Below are 18,395 nucleotides of genomic sequence, written 5' to 3' on the forward strand. Positions count from 1 at the left end.
GGGGCAGGGCACGCTCTTTGCTTTTTTTTCTTTTTTCCCCAAGATTTTATACATTTATGAGAAAAGAGGGAACGGGGGAGAGAGAAGCAGGCTCCCCGCTGAGCAGGGAACCCATTTGAGGCTCGATCCCAAGACCCTGGGATCATGACCTGAGCCGAAGGCAGACGCTTAGCCCACTGAGCCACCCAGGCGCCCCTGCTCTTTTTTAATTCCTTGCTTGGGCACTGGACCACTAATCTTGACTTATTCAGGGGATCGTTTTCCCAGCTCTATTAGGGTCTGACATCGAACACTGTCCGCGTTTGCATGCCCGTCCACGAGCACGCAGCGAGGCGCTCCCCAAGGTCAGGTTAGCTGACACGGCCACCGCCTCAGTTTCCAGATCCGCTGGCTTAGCAGCTCTCAGGTGCACGACACCGTGTGCCTCCCTGTAGACCCCATAGCGCACGGGAGACCCCAGATCTCCCTCGTCTCCCCCCACGCTGAGCTGTGTGCTCTTTGACCTCCCCCGCTGCCCCCCAGCTCCGGGCCGCCAGCCACTGCCTCTGTTTCTGGGTGTTTGACCTCGTGCGATGGCACACGTCTGCGGGGCCACGCTGTGCTTGTCTCTCTGCCCCACCGGTTTCACTCTGTGTCACGCCCTAGGGTCACCCTGTTGTGGGGGCTGGCGGGCCCATGTGCCTGCCGCGTCTTCCTCGTCCGTTCGCCAGCAGACGCCTGGGTTGGTTTCCACGCGGAGCCTCCTGTCAGTCATGTGGCTGTGACCGGGGTGGGGGGCCCTGGCTTCAGGACGGCTGTCTCCTTCCCTTCAGACACATGCCCAGAAGCAGCCCTGGTCTGGCTTGTCGGGGCCCTCACCCTGCTGTCCGCAGCAGCAGGGCCTGCTCTCGCCCTAGAGACCGGCCCCTGCAGCCAGGCCGGCCCTACCAGCTGGCGCGTGTGTCCACCGTCCCTCACCCTGAGAGACAAAACATTTCCCCGGAGCCGCAGGCCCAGACCACCGTTCTCCCTCCGGGGGGTGCGGGGATCCCGGCAGTGGACCCTTCCACACTGGTTTAAAAGACTGAGTAGTCAGAGGAGCATTTTGTCAGGATTTTCCAGGGACGGTTCAAGTATGAGACGTTGAAGAGCAAACTAGCTAATCTTAGTTCAGCAACTTTTCAGAAAGTACAGTCCATGCCTCAAAAGAGCAAAACCACTTCCAAGGATGTTTCCTGAAAAGAGTTACACTCTAGGACCGGTTACCAGCAGTGGATGTCTTTAGGAGTGTGGTCTGTGCGACTTGGATTTTGCAACTGTACTTAATGCCGTCATCACTAGCTTTCCCTAAGCCTCAGGTTAGCCAGGAACCCAGAATCCTCACGAGGAGTAGCGGGTGTCTCTTTGCAGAGGGGGCGGCGTGTGACCTGCATTGCCACATCTGTGTATGAGCTCCAAGATCAGAAACAGCCCGTCCGTAGCCCAGAGTTGGGAAGTACGGTCACAGGACCCACAAGACCCTCTTGAGGTGGAAACGAGCCATTAGAATCCTTTTAGAGTAGCTCCAGAGTGGCCAGAGGTCCAAGCAGAAAGCATTTGAAAGACGATGGGAGGAGGACCATGCTTGGCTCCGGGGTTCTCGGCCCTGCGCTTGGAGGCTGGCCCACACAGCCTGCTTTCCCACACTGTCCCCGCATGGTGGCCAGGCCCTGCCGCCCTCTTACCGCGCCCTGCCTCCCCAGGATGAAGCCGGTGGGGAGCGTGAATGATGTGGCCCTGGATGCCTTAGACTTGGACCGGATGAAACAGGTAAACATGACCTTTCCTGCGTGGCCATGAGGGAGCCAGTGGCTGGCACCCTCTCGGGTCCCCGCAGTGAGGCAGGCTCCACAGAGCGGCTGGAAATCTGTCAGGGCACCAGCAGAGGAGGAAGGGGGCGCCCACGCTCAGCACTGGGCCCACAACCCCATCATCACCAGAAAAGCACCCTTGTCCTGGACACTCCAGCCTGCTCTAGGGCTGCCCCCACCCCTGGGACCACCCCTGGTTTCTGCGGGACTGGGAGGCGGGGTCCCATTTAAATTCTCCAACCTTGCCCTGTGGGGACACACAGCCCCTGGCAAAGCCAGCCTTCCCCACTCTGCTCGCTACAGGAGATCCTCGAGGAGGTGGTCCGAGAGCTCCACAAAGTGAAGGAAGAAATCATCGATGGTGAGTGGTGGGTCTGCCCTGGGGCATTACCCAGGGTCCCCGGGGAGAAGCAGGGCAGCCTGTTCCCCAGGGATATAAAGCAGCAGAGCTGTGGTGTGGCCCAGCCAGAGAGAGCATCCTGGGCCCGAGGCCTGTTGTTCCGTGTTCACAGTCCCATTCGCCTCCTGACCCCCACATCACCCCATTCTCCGGTCCAGCAAACTGAGGCTCAGTTAAGTGACTTGTCTAAGATACACACCTCCCCGGCAGGGTACATTTAGTTCTGCGCTCACCCAGCTTCCTGCCTGGGGTAAACGTGTGAATGTGTGCAAGGGGAGAGGGGTCCAAGAATGCTTCCCAGTGCAAGACCGTGGAAGCCACCTGAACAGTCAGTCGTGTCCCTTGTCTCTCTCCCTGTCTGTGCACTCACACTGCTGCCTTTGATCACTGGGTTTGGGCTAAGATGGCAGCTGCCTCCCCTGGGGGGCAGGCGGGGGAGGTGTTGTGGGACCAAGAAACCACAGCACTGCCTGTGGGTCTGACAGTCTCCAGCTGGCTGGGCCCCGTGTTGGGGGGCAGACATGTGCTATCCCGAACCAAGAGTCCCTGGCTTCAGGGGTCAGGGCCCTGATCACATCCGTTCTTCCGGTTCCTGCCGGAGCCTTTGATACAGCTGGCTCAGCTCTGGAGCCAGAGGAAAAGGAGACATTTAGGGAATCACAGACCAGCCCACCCCGCCTCCCTTCGCCACCAGAGGCTGGGCCTGGCCCCCATGGCAGCCGCGGGGTACGTGGGCCAGAGAGGGTTCCATGAACTAAAAAGAGGGGGTGCTGTGAAGACAGAGGCGGCCCGCCAGGTGGGGGCCCACTATGGGGCAGGCAACCCTGAACCCCGACCCAGAGCTAGGACCAGGCCACGCCCCGTCCTTGCCCCAGCAGAGCGTCCTTGCCCCAGCAGAGCGCACTCCGTTCCTGTTTGTCCGCCCACACCCCCCACGGGCCTGGGCCAGCCAGATAAGGGAGTTAATGAATGAAGAGCAAGGCCAGGCCCGGAGCCAGAGCGGAGACACAGGCCAACCATTAACTCTGCTTTATTGCTGGGGGCCCCACCGGGGAAGGGCCGACCAGCTGGCCCCAGGGCCAGAGCTGGTGTGCACCGCGGGTGCACCGCCAGCCTGTGTGCAGGGATGGAGACCGTGGGAGGCAGTGGGAAACGGGCCCCCCGTCCCTGCCCGGGTCTGCGGGAGGCAGGGTGGGCACAGCTCTGGGCAGAAGTGACCTCTGGGTGGGTCCTCTCTGTGGCCGATGGGCCTGTGGGAAAGCGCAAGCCATGTGGTGCTTCTCGGAAGCCCTGCCGGCAGCAAAGCATCCAGCACTCTGCTATTCCGGCTCTAGGCCCCAATCTGGGGGACAGCCATGAGGGGTGCGGACAGGAGGAAGCTGGGGAGAAAAGCCAGAGGCTTTAAGCCTCTGCCTCGCGACCTCTGGGAACCCAGCTCAGGCTCTCAGAGGACTGAGCAGGGCAGACAGCAGGCACGCCTTGTCCCCACCGCCCTGAGCCGCCCTGTCCTGTCCCCCAGCCATCCGGCAGGAGCTGAGTGGGATCAGCACCTCCTAGGGCCCCCGGCCCCTGCCGCCACCTCCCGAGACCACAGGCCCACTGCCGGCGGGGGACAGCGAGGAGCCCGGCCGGCCCCAGGCCTGCAGCACACGCGCACGCACTGAAGCCGGGACGTGCTCCATTCAAACGTCTTAACCTGTGATAAAATATTAAAATGAGGAAACAAGTTCAATTTCTGGATTTTTTTAGATTCTACCTGACACAGAACACCAGGTCTACTCGCCTTTTTTGTATTTTATATTTGCCTATTTAAGTGTACATTTCTTTTGGTTTATAGAGGACTCCCCAAATCACGCGCTTCATTAGACGGTTTCCGAGTTTTCTCCTAGGTGATGCTCTTAGCAGCTTGGCTGGCAGGGGCGTGCGGTCCCCAGCGTCGTGGTGGTCAAGTCTGTCCACGCACCGCGGTGTCTGTATCCACGTGGTAATAAACGCTTTCTGTCCACACCCCCGGCTCCGGCTCAGTCTGTCACGCCAGCTCTGGGCCACTCCGTGCGGAGGATACCCCTCTGGGTAACGGCCCACCAACATCGTGGCCAGGAGCCGTGAGAACAAAGCAGCCACCTTGGTGGGCAGCTGGGCTGGAAGCAGACGGGGGAAGGGAGGAGTAAGAGTGGGGGCCACTCGGCTTCCAGCCATGGCTCCTGGTGACGGCCACCGCTACGGCCGCCCCCCTCCCCAGATGGGCCGAGTGGCCGCCCACACCTGAGGCATGGAAGCCACTGGCTCCACTCAGCACAGTGCGAGGAGCGCCGGCCTGGGCTTAGCAAGGCAGCAGGGAAGTGACAGGCTGCATCGTCCAGAAAGGACCAAGGCCCTGCCCTACGCCCCCACCGAATGCACATCCCAGCACTTCTCAGTGTGCGCGCCCCTTTGGAGGCCAAGAGCATCTGCCCCCTGGAGGAGGAGGAAGAGGGGCCCAGCCAGTGGGCAGGCCTGCAAAAGCGGTACCATCTCCTGGCCCCCAGGGACACAGCAGTTTGCCCAGCTGTCCTGGGGCTGCGGGATGGGCGTGGGGGGGCTCCTCAGGGAGAGGAGGTGAAGCTGGGGGCCCCAGTCTGATGAAAGGACTGTTTTCTGGACACCCCAACTGATTGAGTATTCCAAACAACCTGAAAGACAGAAGTAGGATGGTTCTGCCTGTTGGGGTGAGCAGCCGGGGGCCTCCTCTCAGAGTGGCTGCCCCCCCATCCCCGTCCAGCAGAGACTCTAACCCAGGGCATCAGATTCCCTGCCAAGGCCCAGGAATCCTGACCTCTAGCGGCAGGGGTGGGGGGAGCTGGCAGGTCATGACTGAGCTCACCCAGCTCCCCGCGGAGCCTCCTCCCCAGCACAGCCCTGCAGGTGGGTGTGCCCGCAGCCCCAACGGAGCCCCCAGCCGGCCGCCGGAGGAGCTGTGCTCCTGGGTCCCCCCGACTCAGGCCCACCTGTTTGCATGGGGCAAGACCACCAGTCCACCCAGGCTAAGCACTCCAGCCAAGCTGCCCTGCCTCACACAGCAGGCCCTGGGGCCGGCGCCTCTTCCCAAGGCCATCTCAATGTCTAGGGGACTGGGGTGGGCATGGGTGTGTGTACCTGGCATCACAGACCACACCCAGCCCCCCAGCACCCACCCACCCCACCCCACTCACCACACAGTCCCCCTGCCCCTGGCCCCACGGGACAGCAGCAACTTGCCTTCCTCCCATCCTCCCTCTCCTGGGTCAGCTAGCTCAGCCCCAATGCACCCACCCAGGGGGTGGTCCTCTGCCCCCCCAGCCTCAGGGGCCACGCCTGTCCAGGGGCCCCAGGCACCCCTTCTGCTGCCTGCCTGCCAGCCTCTAGGAGACCAGGACCCCACCATACCCCACACCACCCCTCACAGCCCCCAGGTTTCAGCCATGCCCCCACCAGTCAGGACAGGGTCATTACCAAGGACATCAGCCCACTGCCCCCAGAGCTGCAGGTCCCTCAGCCAGTCCCATCTGTCCAGCCACCCGTCCACCCTCCATCCATCTGGCCTGCGGCACCCGCTCCTAACGATCTCTTTTGGGGAAGCTGGTCAGGGAGACCACCCTTGGGGGCTCAGAGAGGGCTCCCCCCAGGCCAAGGCCTCAGGGTGGAGTGGGGGCAGGGGCATGGCTGAGAGGCGGCGGCCTCAGCACTCAGCCAGACTGGAGCTCAGGGAAGGCTGCACACAGAGGGCTTCAGAGCCCCAGGGACTTGGGACCCGGCACTTTACAGTCTACGAAGACACAGAGGACGATGGGACACCCCAGGGCATGCAGGGGCCAGCCAGCAAGGCACCACCACCCCACCCCCACCAGGGATGCTGCCTAAGCACACAGCACGTCCCCGAGAGTGGGGGGAACAGAGGGGCTGTGGCCTGGGCTGGCGGGGAAGGCGGTCTGCTGGGCTGGGCCGGTCCCTTCTGAGGCCAGGCTGGGCCCTTGCCCGCTGCTGGGAAGCACACGTGCGGGTGTGGAAACCAACACTGAATGCAGGGCCCGGAGACCCCCGAGAAAGCAGGCCCAGGGAGACTGTGGCCCAGAGCACCCAGGGCAGGGCCAGGCCGCTTTCCCTGAGGCCCAGAAGCAAGGGGGCCTGGCCGGGGGTGGGGAGCTCTCCAGGCTGCAGTCTGTGCCCGCTGTGGCCAGACGTGGTCTCGGGCTCTGGGACACAGAGCACAGCCAGGGCGTGGGAACCAAATGCAGCCAAACCAGTTCTAGGCGCCAGGCTGGGGCGGGGGGGGGGGGGGGGGGGGGGGGGGGGGGGGCAGTGAGAGTCAGATCCTCAGCAGGGGAGCGAGGGTGCGGGGCAGCGGCCGCCAGCAGGTCTCACAGACGGTCCTCCGCCAGCTTGCACACCCGCTTCACCCGGGCGTAGGGCCCCAGGGAGTCCTCGAACACAAAATCCCAGAGCACCTTCACCCACGAGTGGTGCTGCGGCAGGTGGTTGTAGTACTCGGGGGCAATCTTCCGCACCTGCAGGGAGGGCGAGAAAGGTCAGAGGCTGGGGCCAGGGCACGCCTCCCTGCCGCACACATGCGCGTGAACACACGAGCTGCACGCACACACACTCACACACAGGGACGGCCTGCCAGGAGACCCATGTCCAGCAGAGCCAGGCTGTTCAGTGCTGCCTGACGCGGGGTGCCGCCGGCCTGGGACACAGCAGACTCGGAGCCCCTGCCCTCCCCTCTGCAGCCCGTGCCAAGTTTCTGATCCAGGAGCTCCAGGTGGGCCCAGCTTCCGTGCCCCCAAGCAGCCCAGCCTGGCCTCGCTCCTCCGCCCAGCGACCCCTGCCCCCTCCTGTCCCCTCTGCACCCTCTGCACCCACCCTCAGCCCGCCTCCTCCAGGAAGCACTCCCAGCCTCAGTGCCTGCACGGGCACCCCCACCGCTCTTCAGCCAGAGCAGTGGGGGTGCACCCAGGGCTCACGGCCCGCTTTAGAGGGGAAGATCAGGGCGCGGGAGACCAGACGACCTACTTGAAGCATGAGCAGGGAACCCTGACTTTGCCTGGGGGAAGCAAAGAAAGGCTCACAGCTAAGAGCACGTGCTTCCGTGACCGCGTGGGGTCCAGATTCTGGCTCTGCTACTTCCCAAGGCAGGGCCGTCCCCGCCTGAGCCTCTGCCTTGTCTGTGAAACGTGCACAACAGAGAACAAGAACGCCAGCTGCACGGGCCTGGGGCGAGGCTGAGACAGCGCCCAGCACACAGTAGGACCACAGGAGCTTCGGCAGGAGATGCAGGGCACGCGAGGAGGGCAGGGGCCACACAGCCAGGTCGGACTCTTGAATCACATAGCCCGGACAGGTGCTCACACACCACACACACACAAACACGTGTGCCACCGTGGAACACTCAGACACACATGCAAGCACCTGCACACAGGCGTGCACACCCAGACAGCACTCATGCCCGTAGAACACGTGCACACCAGGCAAGCACACACAGACTCCAATGCTCTGACACCCTCCCCACCGGAGCCTCCCCAGCCACCCCGTGTCTCGGGTCACCCCTCCTCTTTCTAACCCACCAGCCCACCGGCCCCCAGCCAGAGCTCCTCCTCCTCTTCCTCCCTCTTCCTCTTCCAGAAACTCCCCAAACCTGGGGGGGGGGCTCCAGCTCAGGCCCAGCCCTGGGGTCCACGGAGTTCCAGGCCCACCCTGTCCTCTCTATGTCACGAAGGGGCCCTGGAGGGTCACAGGGCAGGGACCAGAAATGAGCAGGGACAGGGGAGGTGGGAGCCAGGAATGCGGTACGGCTAGGCCACCCTGCCGGAAGGAAGGGGCAGCTGATGCGCAGAGAGGACAAGGGGCTGGCCTGACGGCGTCCAGCCTGGGTTCAAACAGGTTTTCATTCCCCCACGAGACCCTGCCCTCCCAGAAGCCCCCCCCAATTCTACAGCCAGGCCCAACCTATCCTGGGGGGCCTCTCGCGTTGCCCCGGGAACCACGACCCAGAATGCAGCCAGACAGCGATCTGCAGCCCGAGCGCCCGGCAGCGCCCCCCCACAGCCCCCCGCGGCCCCCCGCCGTGTGCCACGCACCAGGGGCAGGTTGCAGCCCGGGATGCTAGGGAAGTCGTGGTGCTCCACGTGGTAGCCCACGTTGAAGGTGATGCAGTTGAGCGGCCCGTAGTAGGAGTAGGTCTCGTGGCCCTTGAGGAACATGTAGTGCTCGGCCACGAAGTGGCCGGAGATGGGGTGCAGGCCGAGCCCCAGCAGGGAGCTGGCCAGCAGGTAGACCACGGGCTTGAGTCCCCACAGGGCGAAGAGGGCGGCGTCGGCAGCCAGCTGCACCAGGGCGTTGAGCACCTCCATGCGGGTCACGGCCTTGGGGTGCACGCACAGCGGCCGCAGCGAGTAGAAGAAGGGCTGCAGCGCCAGCCACAGCAGCTTGCGGGCCGGCGTGCAGAAGAGCCAGCCCTCCAGGCGCGTGGGCACGTCCACGTCCAGCCCGTCGCCGCCCAGGTAGCGGTGGTGGTCCACGTGGTACTTCTTGAAGGACGCGGCGTAGGGCACGCCCACGGGCAGGTTGGCGAAGACGGCCAGCCAGCGGTTGTGCGCCGCGCGGCCCGGGCCGAAGGCCGCGTTGTGCGACAGGTCGTGGATGGCCAGCGTCAGCGAGTGGTTCACGCAGCCGCCGAAGGCGTAGGCCCAGAAGAGCAGCCAGCGCCACGCCAGGCCCCGCACCAGGCAGCAGGCCAGCAGCTGCACCAGCACCAGCCCCAGCACCGCCCACTTGAGGCGGGGGTCCGGCCGCATCAGGGCCTTGATGGCCGGGTACTTGGCTGTGGGGAGAACGGAGGAGAGGAGGTCACGGTGAGGGCGGCGCGCTGACCTCCTGGGCCTCCCTCTCCCCCCATCATCCACTGAGCCCCAGGCAGTGACACGGGGTCCCTCCAAACCCAGGCCTGCAGACGTCTGGGGATCCCTGGAGCCGCAGAGCCAGGCACACCGGCCTCCCCACCAGCTGGGGGCTCGGGAGAGACTTCCCAGAGCAGGGAAGGTATCTTTGCCACCGGCCTAAAGAGCGAGCAGGTGTCACAAGTCACAGCAACATGAGGCCCCAAATCCAGGCGGCGACCGAGAGCTGCAGGCCAGCGCGCTGCGGCGCCAGGGGCTTCGGGCCCGAGGGACAGGGTGAGTGGGGCGCCCCCACTCACCGGGAACCTTGGAAGGCACAGGGCTGGCCAGGGGCGGGGACATGGAGGGCTCTGGCTCTGGCTGCGGTGTTTCAGTTCTTAAACAAGATCTAAGGAAACACGATAAAATGTTGAATTCATTTATTTTGGGGTGGGGGGGTGCTCGTTACAGAGTCTTTTGTACTTTTCTGTAGTTTGCTCTACAGGAAAGAAAAAGACAATGATGGTGGGAGTGGGCCGAGCAGGGGAGGACCCTCTGGCCAGAAAGCAGCCAGGCCCTGGTTGGGGGTGCCCCTGGGGCAAGACAGCTCTGCCTTCCAGAAACTTCCCGTGGGAGGGGGTACAGAGTCTGGTGCTGTGTCCAGGGGTGGGAATGCACAGGGCCAAGGGGTCATCCCACACTCAGGGTGACAGATGCTCCCAGGACTGCTCAGTGCCCTGGTTCCCAGGCCCTGGGACACAAAGCAGCGCTCTGATGCACGGATATGGAAACTGAGGCCCAGGTCAGCAGGACTTATCCTGGGCACCCTCGGGAAAGCCAGTGCTGGTGTCCAGTGTCTTCATACCTCCTGCCTACAGAGCACCTGGGCAGCCTCGGGCTCCCTCCCTGGGCTAGTCCACAGACAGGGCCTGGAACCAGTCAGGCCCAGGACAAATCCTGCCCACCCCTGTCCTCCAACTGACCCAGGAAGTTACTTCCCCTTTGTGCCTGGAAGGGAAGAATGTGACAACTCCACTCAGCAGCCCAAAGTCCCCAAAGCCAGGCCCCTCCACCCTCCTCCCAGCCCACAGGCCTTTCTGAGAGCCATCCAGCAATGCAACAGGCTGAAACAGAAGTAGTGAGCTGCCTGTCCCTGGGAGTATGCGAGCAGAAACACATGATGGGAGCAAGGGGAGACTCTGGCTCAGAATCCTCCTGCCTGAGCCGCCTCCCCACAAGTCCCTCTTGGGGTCCCTCGATCTTGCTGTGTGCCCCGGGCTCCATTCCCACCCTCTCTGGGCCTCAGTGTCCCGGTGTGTGATGGCAGGGGCGTGAGGTGCTTCACAGGGTGTCTGTCCCCACAGAAAGACCCTGACTCCATGACAGCAAACAGCCAGCATCTGCTGGAGATGCTGCGGGGAGCTGGGGTCCCCCTCTGCCCAGAAGCCAACAGAATGCCCCAGCCAGCACCCATCCCAGCGCCACCCCCAAGCCTTCGCCTCGTCACACAAACCGCGGTGTGGGCTCCAACACGGGAGCAGTGATTTCCACCGCCCTGAGGACAGCCCTCGAGGAGCCGAGGTGGGCTGTGAATCCCACAGTGGACAGGGCCAGAGCCCTGCCCCACCCCCGCAGCTCCCCCTGCAGCGGCCCTCCCCCTGCACACAGAGGTCGCCTCCAGCTGGGGACAGTGCCAGCCCCCGAGGCCTCCCAGCTGCAGGAGGCCAAGGGCCCCTTTGATCCCAGGAGCTTCTCCCTGAGGCTGGGCCAAGGACCCCGCCTGGATGGTCGCAGCGCAGTGTAGACGCAGGACTTCAGAAATCACAAGCCAGCCCAGGGACAGGTGACAAACCTCAGCCCCACTCAACAGCAGCACAGGACCCGTGTCCCAGGCGGCTGGGAGAGGGCAGTGTCCCGAGTGGGTTCAAATCCTCGCTGTGGGTGCGCGTTTAATATCCGGAGCACGAAGATTTCCTACAACTCAGGGGCCAAGACAAACCACCCAACAGAGAGCGGGCAAAGGACCCAAACAGGCGCGTCTCCAGACACGAGCCACCAGCCAAGGAGCCCAGAGAGCTGCTCCACGTGGGCAGTCACCGGAAACGCAAACTAAAACCACAGGAGGTCCCGCCTCGACCGGCCCCCCAGGAGGGCCAGAGTCAAAACCAGACAAGGGCAAGTGGCCACAAGGATGGGGCGCGCCCAGAGGCCGCGTTCCAGGGCTGCTGGTGGGGAAAACGAACTGGCAGCTGCTCGAAAACCTGAATGCAGGATTGCCGTATGGCCCAGCAAGCTCACCTCTACACAGACCCCAAAGACTTTTTTTTTTTTAAGATTTTGTTTATTCATTTAACAGAGAGAGAGAGCAAGCACACGAGCAGGGGGAGCAGCAGAGGGAGAGGGAGCAGACCCCCCGCTGAGCAGGGAGCCCGACGCGGGTTCAATCCCAGGACCCCCAGATCACGACCTGAGCTGAAGGCAGACACTTAACCGAGTGAGCTACCCAGGGGCCCCCCATTCCCACCATTTCACACAGGAGGAAATGAAAACCCAAAGAGGGGCGCCTGGGTGGCTCAGTCGTTAAGCCTCGGCCTTCGGCTCAGGTCACGATCCCAGGATCCTGGGATCGAGTCCCGCATCTGGCTCCCACTCGGCGGGAAGCCTGTTTCTTCTCTCCCTCTGCCTCTCCCCCTGCCCATGCTCTCTCTGTATCTTTCAGCCTCAAATTAATAAATAAAATCTTAAAAAAAAAAGAAAGAAAGAAAGAAAGAAAGAGGGGCGCCTGGGTGGCTCAGTGGGTTAAGCCTCTGCCTTCGGCTCAGGTCATGATCCCAGGGCCCTGGGATGGAGCCCCGCATCTGGCTCTTTGCTCAGCAGGGAGCCTGCTTCCTCCTCTCTCTCTGCCTGCCTCTCTGCCCGCTTGTAATCTCTGTCAAATAAATAAAATCTTTAAAAAAAAAAAAAAAGAAGAAGAAAAAGGCAGAAAGTGCTGACCCAGGCTGCACGTGGATGAGCCTCGAACGCACGAGGCCAACTGAAAGCCGCCAGCCACTGGGGCCACAAACTGTAGGACCAGGACGAGTGAGGGGGGAGAACAGGCAGTTCCTAGGGAGGAAAGGAAGGGTCAGCAGGGGCCAGGAGGGGGCGGAGGGGGCGGAGGGGGAAAGGGGATGGGGGGGCCGGAATGGGTCTGTGCGACTCCGTAAGGCGGATGTGGAAACAGCCACAGCGCACGCCGCCGTGAGTACCACGGAATCAGACACGCCAGCGTGGTCGGTTCTCACAGCAAACTGCCGGTTCTGTGTATTTTGCTGCAGTTTGGAAAAAGTTGAAGAGAAACTGGCCACTCAGGGCAGGTGAGCTCGGTGGCAGAGCTGTGCAGGCACTGCCCGCTGGGTCACGGGCGGGGTCACAAGAAGGGTCACGGGCAGGGCCACAGGCAGGGCCACAGGCAGGGCCGATGGATAAGGCCTGGCAGGGCTTGGCTAGCCAGCCCAGACAGGCACGAACGGTGGCCTGGCTGCAGGGTGACCGCCGGGGCATGCTGGGGATACCAGCCCCTCCGAGGCCAGCAGCTGTGTCATCGGGGCACAGGGACTGCAAGGGGACAGAATGCTGGGCTGATGAATAGCACTCACCCTGCCCGGGGGTGCCACCCACACTGGGCTCATAGCCTCTGGCCTCCTGCCTGCGCCGTGGGAGGGGACCTGGCTACTGTGAAGGTCAAGGACTCTAGGGCTGCTGCAGGCAGAGTAAGACTTGGGGTGGCCAGTGCCACCTTAAGCCAGGAGACCCCATTCACAAGCTGGAGACAGAGACCACTGGCAATGTGGGGGGAGGGGGAGGTCAGTCATGGCCCCAAAGATATCCGCGTCCCAATCCCAGAAGATGAGGAGGTTCCAGTCCCAGGCATGAGAACAAGGTCGCACAGGGCATCAGATACCAGCTGCTGACCTTACAACAGGAGGGTGACCTGGACCGTACAGGTGGCCCAGGGTCATCCCAGGGCCCTCCCTCCCGGGGCACACGCAGGCAGGAGAGGGGGTCCCCCGGGCACAGGGAAGGACCCCATCGCCTGCCCCTGCTGGTCATGAAGGTGGAGGAAGGGTGGGGGCTGTGAGCCCAGGAGCACAGGTACCTGGAAAGGGCTTCCTCCCCGGAGCTCCCTGGGGCATTGCTCTATGACACATGACTTCAGCCTGATGAGACCCACATCAGGCTTCTGCCGCCCCAAGTTGTTAGAGAACACGTGTGTGCTCTCTGATGGCCCCCCAACTTGTGGTTACCTGTCACTGGGGCCCAGGGAGACTGAGGGCACCTAGACCAGAAAGGAGGAAACAGTGCACTCCAGCAGCTGGGCCCGTCACAGGGTCCACTCCTCCGGCCCTAGCCCTGGTCCGTCCTGGCACTGGCGCCGCAGGGCCCAGGGAGACTCACCCTCCACCTGGCCCCCACCCCCACCCCAAGGGTGCCCCCCGCCCCACCAGCCCGCCAGTCCCCGCCAAGGGGGATGAGCCAGCACCGCACATGCCCTCCGTGATCCCACCAGGTGGGATGAGAGACAAAGGACCCAAGCCTGGGAGCCAGGAGGGGACTCAAGGGGCAGGTCTCATCCCAGCTTGCTCCCCTCCCAAAAGGGGGTTAGAGGAAGAGGGACACTTCAGAAAGTAGGCCTGGACTGCCTGGGCAGAGAGGCACTTCGGGGCTGGGGGCCCGGGAGGGGGAATCCAGCAGCCTCAGTGAGGAGGGTGAGATTGCAGTGGAAGAAAGAATGTCTTCCCAAAGGCCAGGGTGACGAGACGCGCTGGCCACCTCAGCCACAGCCCAGGGCTAGGGAAACCACACGCAGAGTGCCCCCGAGACCTGTGCACAGCTGGCTGGCAGGGCGGGACCACAGGGCTCCACCAGCCTCCCTCTCACCAGGGGCGGACTCCGGACACCAGCCTCCCCCCTATCAACCAGAAGCCTGGCCCTCAAGGCCTCCCGAGGCACACCTAGGAGGCCCAGGGAGCTGGAGGCCAGCAGCTTCTCTCTCGGGCCAGTTCCCATGCATGCCCTTGGAAGGAGGCCAAGCCTGAGGCGGGAGGGCAGGGCAGGCCACACCTGTGGCAGGAAAGCAGCCTGGCATGCTCTGAGGCAGTGGGACCCCAGCTCGGGCACCGAAGCCAGCACACAGGCCACTCCTGTGCTCCCCAGAAGCAGCTCTGACTTTGGACAGTGGGCCCCAGACGTCCCATCTGTCCAACAAAGACAGTAATCCCGCCAGTGGGGAGCCAGGGCGCACACCCCTGTGGTCCCACCTTCAGGGAGCCTGATGCCCCTTCCTCCTTTTCCTAACAGTTTCCCAAAGACTCAGGTTGCCCCCACTCGAGTGGCCCCACTGCCTCCCAGTCTTGTCTCCACACCTGAGATAGGGACAACACTCCGGCCTGCCCACTTGGGCAATGGCGCGGCAGGGATGGGGCTCTGAGCCCCACGAGCTCTCTCACGGTTACTAAATGCAGTTTTCTGAGCCAAGAACAATGTTCCAACTTCTGATCTCAGGGCCCGGCTTGCTCTGACCTACCCACAGGCCACAAGGGCCACTGGGCCCAGCCATCCTGCTGGAAGCCACGAAAGATGGGGCCGACGTCCAAGTAGGACTCCAGGCCGCACAGGGGCGATCCCTACAAGGGGCCAAGCACCTACGCCCCGGACCGCAGTGCAGGGAGGAGCCCAGCAGCCAAGGAGAAGGCAGAGCCCCAGGGCCTTGGCCAGAAGTGCCTGTGCGCCCAGGGAGCACCGGCTCACAGGCCCCACCTCGCACTGGGATGCATTAAATATCTTAATGTTAATGCCTTGCTAGAGGGGAAAAACCACCTTCACCCGACAGTGGCGAGGCCTCTGCATCAGGGTCGTCTTTAGCATATGAAAGTTCTTTCGAGGGATGCCTGGGTGGCTCAGTGGGTTAAGCGGCTGCCTGCTGCCTTCGGCTCAGGCTGGGATCCCAGCATCCTGGGATCAGCCCCGCATCAGGCTCCTTGCTCCGCAGGGAGCCTGCTTCCCTCTCGGCCTCTGCCCGCCTCTCCCCCTGCTTGTGTGCTCCCTTACACTCTCCCCCTGACAAATAAATAAATAAAATCTAAAAAAAAGAAAGTCGAGGCGCCTGGGTGGCTCAGTGGGTTAAGCCTCTGCCTTCAGCTCAGTTTATGATCCCAGGTCCTGGGATCGAGCCCCACATCGGGCTTTCTGCTCAGCAGGGAGCCTGCTTCCTCCTCTCTCTCTCTTCCTGCCTCTCTGCCTACTTGTGATCTATGTATGTCAAATAGATAAATAAAATCTTTAAAAAAATAAAAAATTTTAAAAAAAATTAAAAAAAAGAAAGTCCTTTTGAAACCTCCTGTTCCTTCCCTCCCCCAACCCCATAGTATGTAACCCGCCGCCCCTCACAGCCTGGGCCAGCAGCTCCTTCTGCCCACGGACCCCGCCCCGTGCTTGAACAAACCTCCATTTTGCACCAAAGACGTCTCAAGAATTCCTTCTTGGTCCTCGGCTCCAGACTCCTCCCCAGTGAAGCTCACTTCACTGAAGTTCTAAAACTTCATCCCCACTGAACACCCCGGGCCTTCTGTGGGGACCCCAGGGAGGCCCCATCTTAGGAGTGGGGCTATTCAAGACCTGCCTGCCAGAAAGTCAAGGGCAACAGTGAATCCCAACTTCTCCAGCCCAGAGCTTCCTGGGGAGCGGGGGGACCTGGGGGACGTCCCACAGGAGATGCTCCGGGGACCCCCAGCCACTCAGACCAGAGGTGGAGCTCACGGGGCACCAGAGGGACTGGGTGACTGCAGCCATGGGCTTCAGGTGTCTCTCCCGGGGTCAAAGAGGGTCAAAGGCAGGAAGACAAGACAGGTGCCCCATCGGACCTAGCAAGGTCATGAGGGCCCCAACAGGAGCCATGTCGGCACAACCTGGGGCGAGATGGCAATGGGGCAAGGACGTGAGGGGGGAGAGGGTGAGTGTGGGAAGTAGGGAGGACGGGAGGTCTAGCTGGGGGGCAAGGGATGTCAGGAGGCCAGGACAGAGATGCTGGGGTGGGGGTCACAGGACGGGCAAGGGGTGCTGGCCCAACAAAAGTAGGAGGGCCTGGGCCTCTTCCAGGGCCCAGGAAAGGAGGACCAGAAGAGGGGGAGAGCCCTGAGGCCACTCAGCGCTGGGCTCCATCCTCTCTGGGGGATGCCCGAAGAGGAGGGACAGAAGCACATACCCCACCCCACCCCCAACGGCCCGATGGAGGAGCCCTGGCCCTGAGCTGGACCCCCAAGCCTGGCTAGCCTGCCAGGCACGCCCAGGCCCCTGGCTCAGAGACAGCAGGATGCACGGGGACACGCATGCTTCGAGAGCTCGCTATGCACGGGGGAAGCACAGACGGCCACCCGGAACGAGAGACAAACAGACCCATGCACCATGCAAATGTCTGCGGCCCTCCTGGGCTTGGCCCAAGGCACCTGGGCACCTAGCCATGAACAACAGCCATTGTTAGAAGTCGCACTGGCCGGGCCTGACACGGAAAGGAGGGTCCGAGGTCCAGGGAAGCTTGGGGAAGCATCCCACAGAGCAGGGTGAGGCCCATACTGCCAAGACTTGGCCTTGGGACCCCCAGCTCCAGGGCCCCCCAACAGGATGCCTGCTGGGGCCCAGGCGAGGGCTGGGACACCAGCAGGTGCAGGGAACCTGAAACATCCACCCTGTCTGGGAGCAGGCCCTCCCCGCTGCGGAGACAGGGAGACGGGGTTTCCACAGCGAGGTGAAACTACGTGCCTCATTTCCAAAGCCCCCCCCCAGCCCATCACCCACCCAGAAAGGGGGGAACAGCGTTCTGCAGGGATGCTGGGCCGGCAGGGGACCTGTGTCCTGGGGCTGAGATGTGTGGTCGCCAGGACAGAGCAGCCAGAGAAAATGCTGGGTCCCAGGTCAGACCTGCCTGCAGCCCAGCTCACCCCCACTGCAGGGGTCCCTGGGCAGCCCCATCCCTCTCTGGGCCTGCTTCGCACTCTCCCTCTTGAAGATGCTGGCTCTGACCGGTGAGAAGCAGCTTGCTACCAGCAAAGTGACTTCTAGGTGACTTCTTCTCATCACAAGGACCCAACACACAATAGACTTGTTCACAGGACCCAGAGAGCAGGGCAGGAGGGTGGGAGGAGGAGGGTGGGCCCCCGAGGGCCCCCACACCAGTCTCCAGAACGGCCTTACCACAGATACTGGCTCATCCCCCAACTTCTCCTGACAGAGCCCTCAGGGGGAGGGGAGGCGGAAGCAGGTAGCTGCTCAGGGAGGCTGCTGGGACCTTGCCCTCCAGAGGCAGCCAGGGAGGTCCCAAGGCTCCAGGGTCTTCCTCTCAGATGCAGGCCTCCCACCTGCCCCCTGCTGACCGCTGGCCTCTGGCAGGGGCCCCAGGAACACAAGGGGCTTCTTCCCGCCAACACTCTGGACCCATCCCTGTGCCCTGGCCTGCCACCACTGGACCACACACTCCTACCACCTCCCCAAAGAGGCCAATTGCCATGGTGTGACAGTCCCAATGGCTATAGGGGAGGTCCTTGTCATTGCTACTCATCACCTAAGTATTCCCAAGTCTAGAACATTCCATGGCACATAGCAGCTCACTGCTGACCACCTGCTTCCCAGCCAGGGGCTCCAGCTCTGTCCCTCCCATCCCCCACCCACTGTTGGAGTAACTCGGCAACTCTCCCAAGGAAGGCACCTGAAGCCCTCTTAATCCCCTCCTTCCTAAAGGGCTTCCCCACAGCCCCGCCCCAGCTCTGCGGCCTCCCCACAGGCTGCCTTTTGGAGCCAGGAGGAGCCAAGCCCAACCCCAACGGTCAGTGTGGGAGGCACCCTGGGGACCTGGTTCCACGTAGAACGTGTGGAAAGTGGCCCGAAGTGCCTTCAGGAGCCACCGTGCCCGCCCCCTCACCTACCTCTCACTGAATCTTCTTTTTTTTTTAAGACTTTTTTTTTTTTTTTTTTTTTTTTTTCAGAGAGAGAGAGAGAGAGAGGGAGAAAGCAAGCACAGGTAGACAGAGTGGTAGGCAGAGGGAGAAGCAGGCTTCCTGCCGAGCAAGGAGCCTGATGTGGGACTCGATCCCAGGACCCCGGGATCATGACCTGAGCCGAAGGCAGCCGCCCAACCAACTGAGCCACCCAGGCGTCCCAAGACTTTTATTTATTTATTGAACAGACAAAGATCACAGGTAGAGAGGCGGGGAGGTGGGGGGGGGGGAAGCAGACTCCCCGCTG

At 62.5% G+C, this 18,395-nt stretch overlaps 2 protein-coding genes across 8 annotated transcripts in view; one reads left to right on the forward strand and one right to left on the reverse strand.

Moving 5' to 3' along the window:
• The window catches only part of EVL (Enah/Vasp-like), a 143,667-nt gene extending 139,431 nt beyond the window's left edge, over positions 1 to 4,236 (forward strand). For all 6 annotated transcript variants that reach the window (XM_047735532.1, XM_047735530.1, XM_047735531.1 and 3 more), the window contains 3 exons: positions 1,722 to 1,788; positions 2,133 to 2,190; positions 3,749 to 4,236. In XM_047735532.1, the coding sequence (XP_047591488.1) occupies positions 1,722 to 1,788; positions 2,133 to 2,190; positions 3,749 to 3,786 (163 nt within the window). In that variant the 3' untranslated portion in view covers positions 3,787 to 4,236. The remainder of the gene's footprint in view (positions 1 to 1,721; positions 1,789 to 2,132; positions 2,191 to 3,748) is intronic.
• Positions 1 to 18,395, reverse strand: part of DEGS2 (delta 4-desaturase, sphingolipid 2) — a 39,293-nt gene that overhangs the window by 12,900 nt on the left and 7,998 nt on the right. The window contains exons 2-5 of one of the 2 annotated variants that reach the window (XM_047735537.1): positions 8,322 to 9,064; positions 6,006 to 6,752; positions 5,449 to 5,973; positions 580 to 583 (exon numbers count right to left, since the gene is read on the reverse strand). In XM_047735537.1, coding sequence (XP_047591493.1) covers positions 6,606 to 6,752; positions 8,322 to 9,064 — 890 coding nt within the window. In that variant the 3' untranslated portion in view covers positions 580 to 583; positions 5,449 to 5,973; positions 6,006 to 6,605. Of the gene's footprint in view, positions 1 to 579; positions 584 to 5,448; positions 6,753 to 8,321; positions 9,065 to 18,395 lie in introns of both variants that reach the window. The other variant, XM_047735536.1, reaches the window with a different exon arrangement.

This window comes from Lutra lutra, chromosome 7 (genome assembly GCF_902655055.1).
Source record: "Lutra lutra chromosome 7, mLutLut1.2, whole genome shotgun sequence".
Taxonomy (NCBI): domain Eukaryota; kingdom Metazoa; phylum Chordata; class Mammalia; order Carnivora; family Mustelidae; genus Lutra; species Lutra lutra.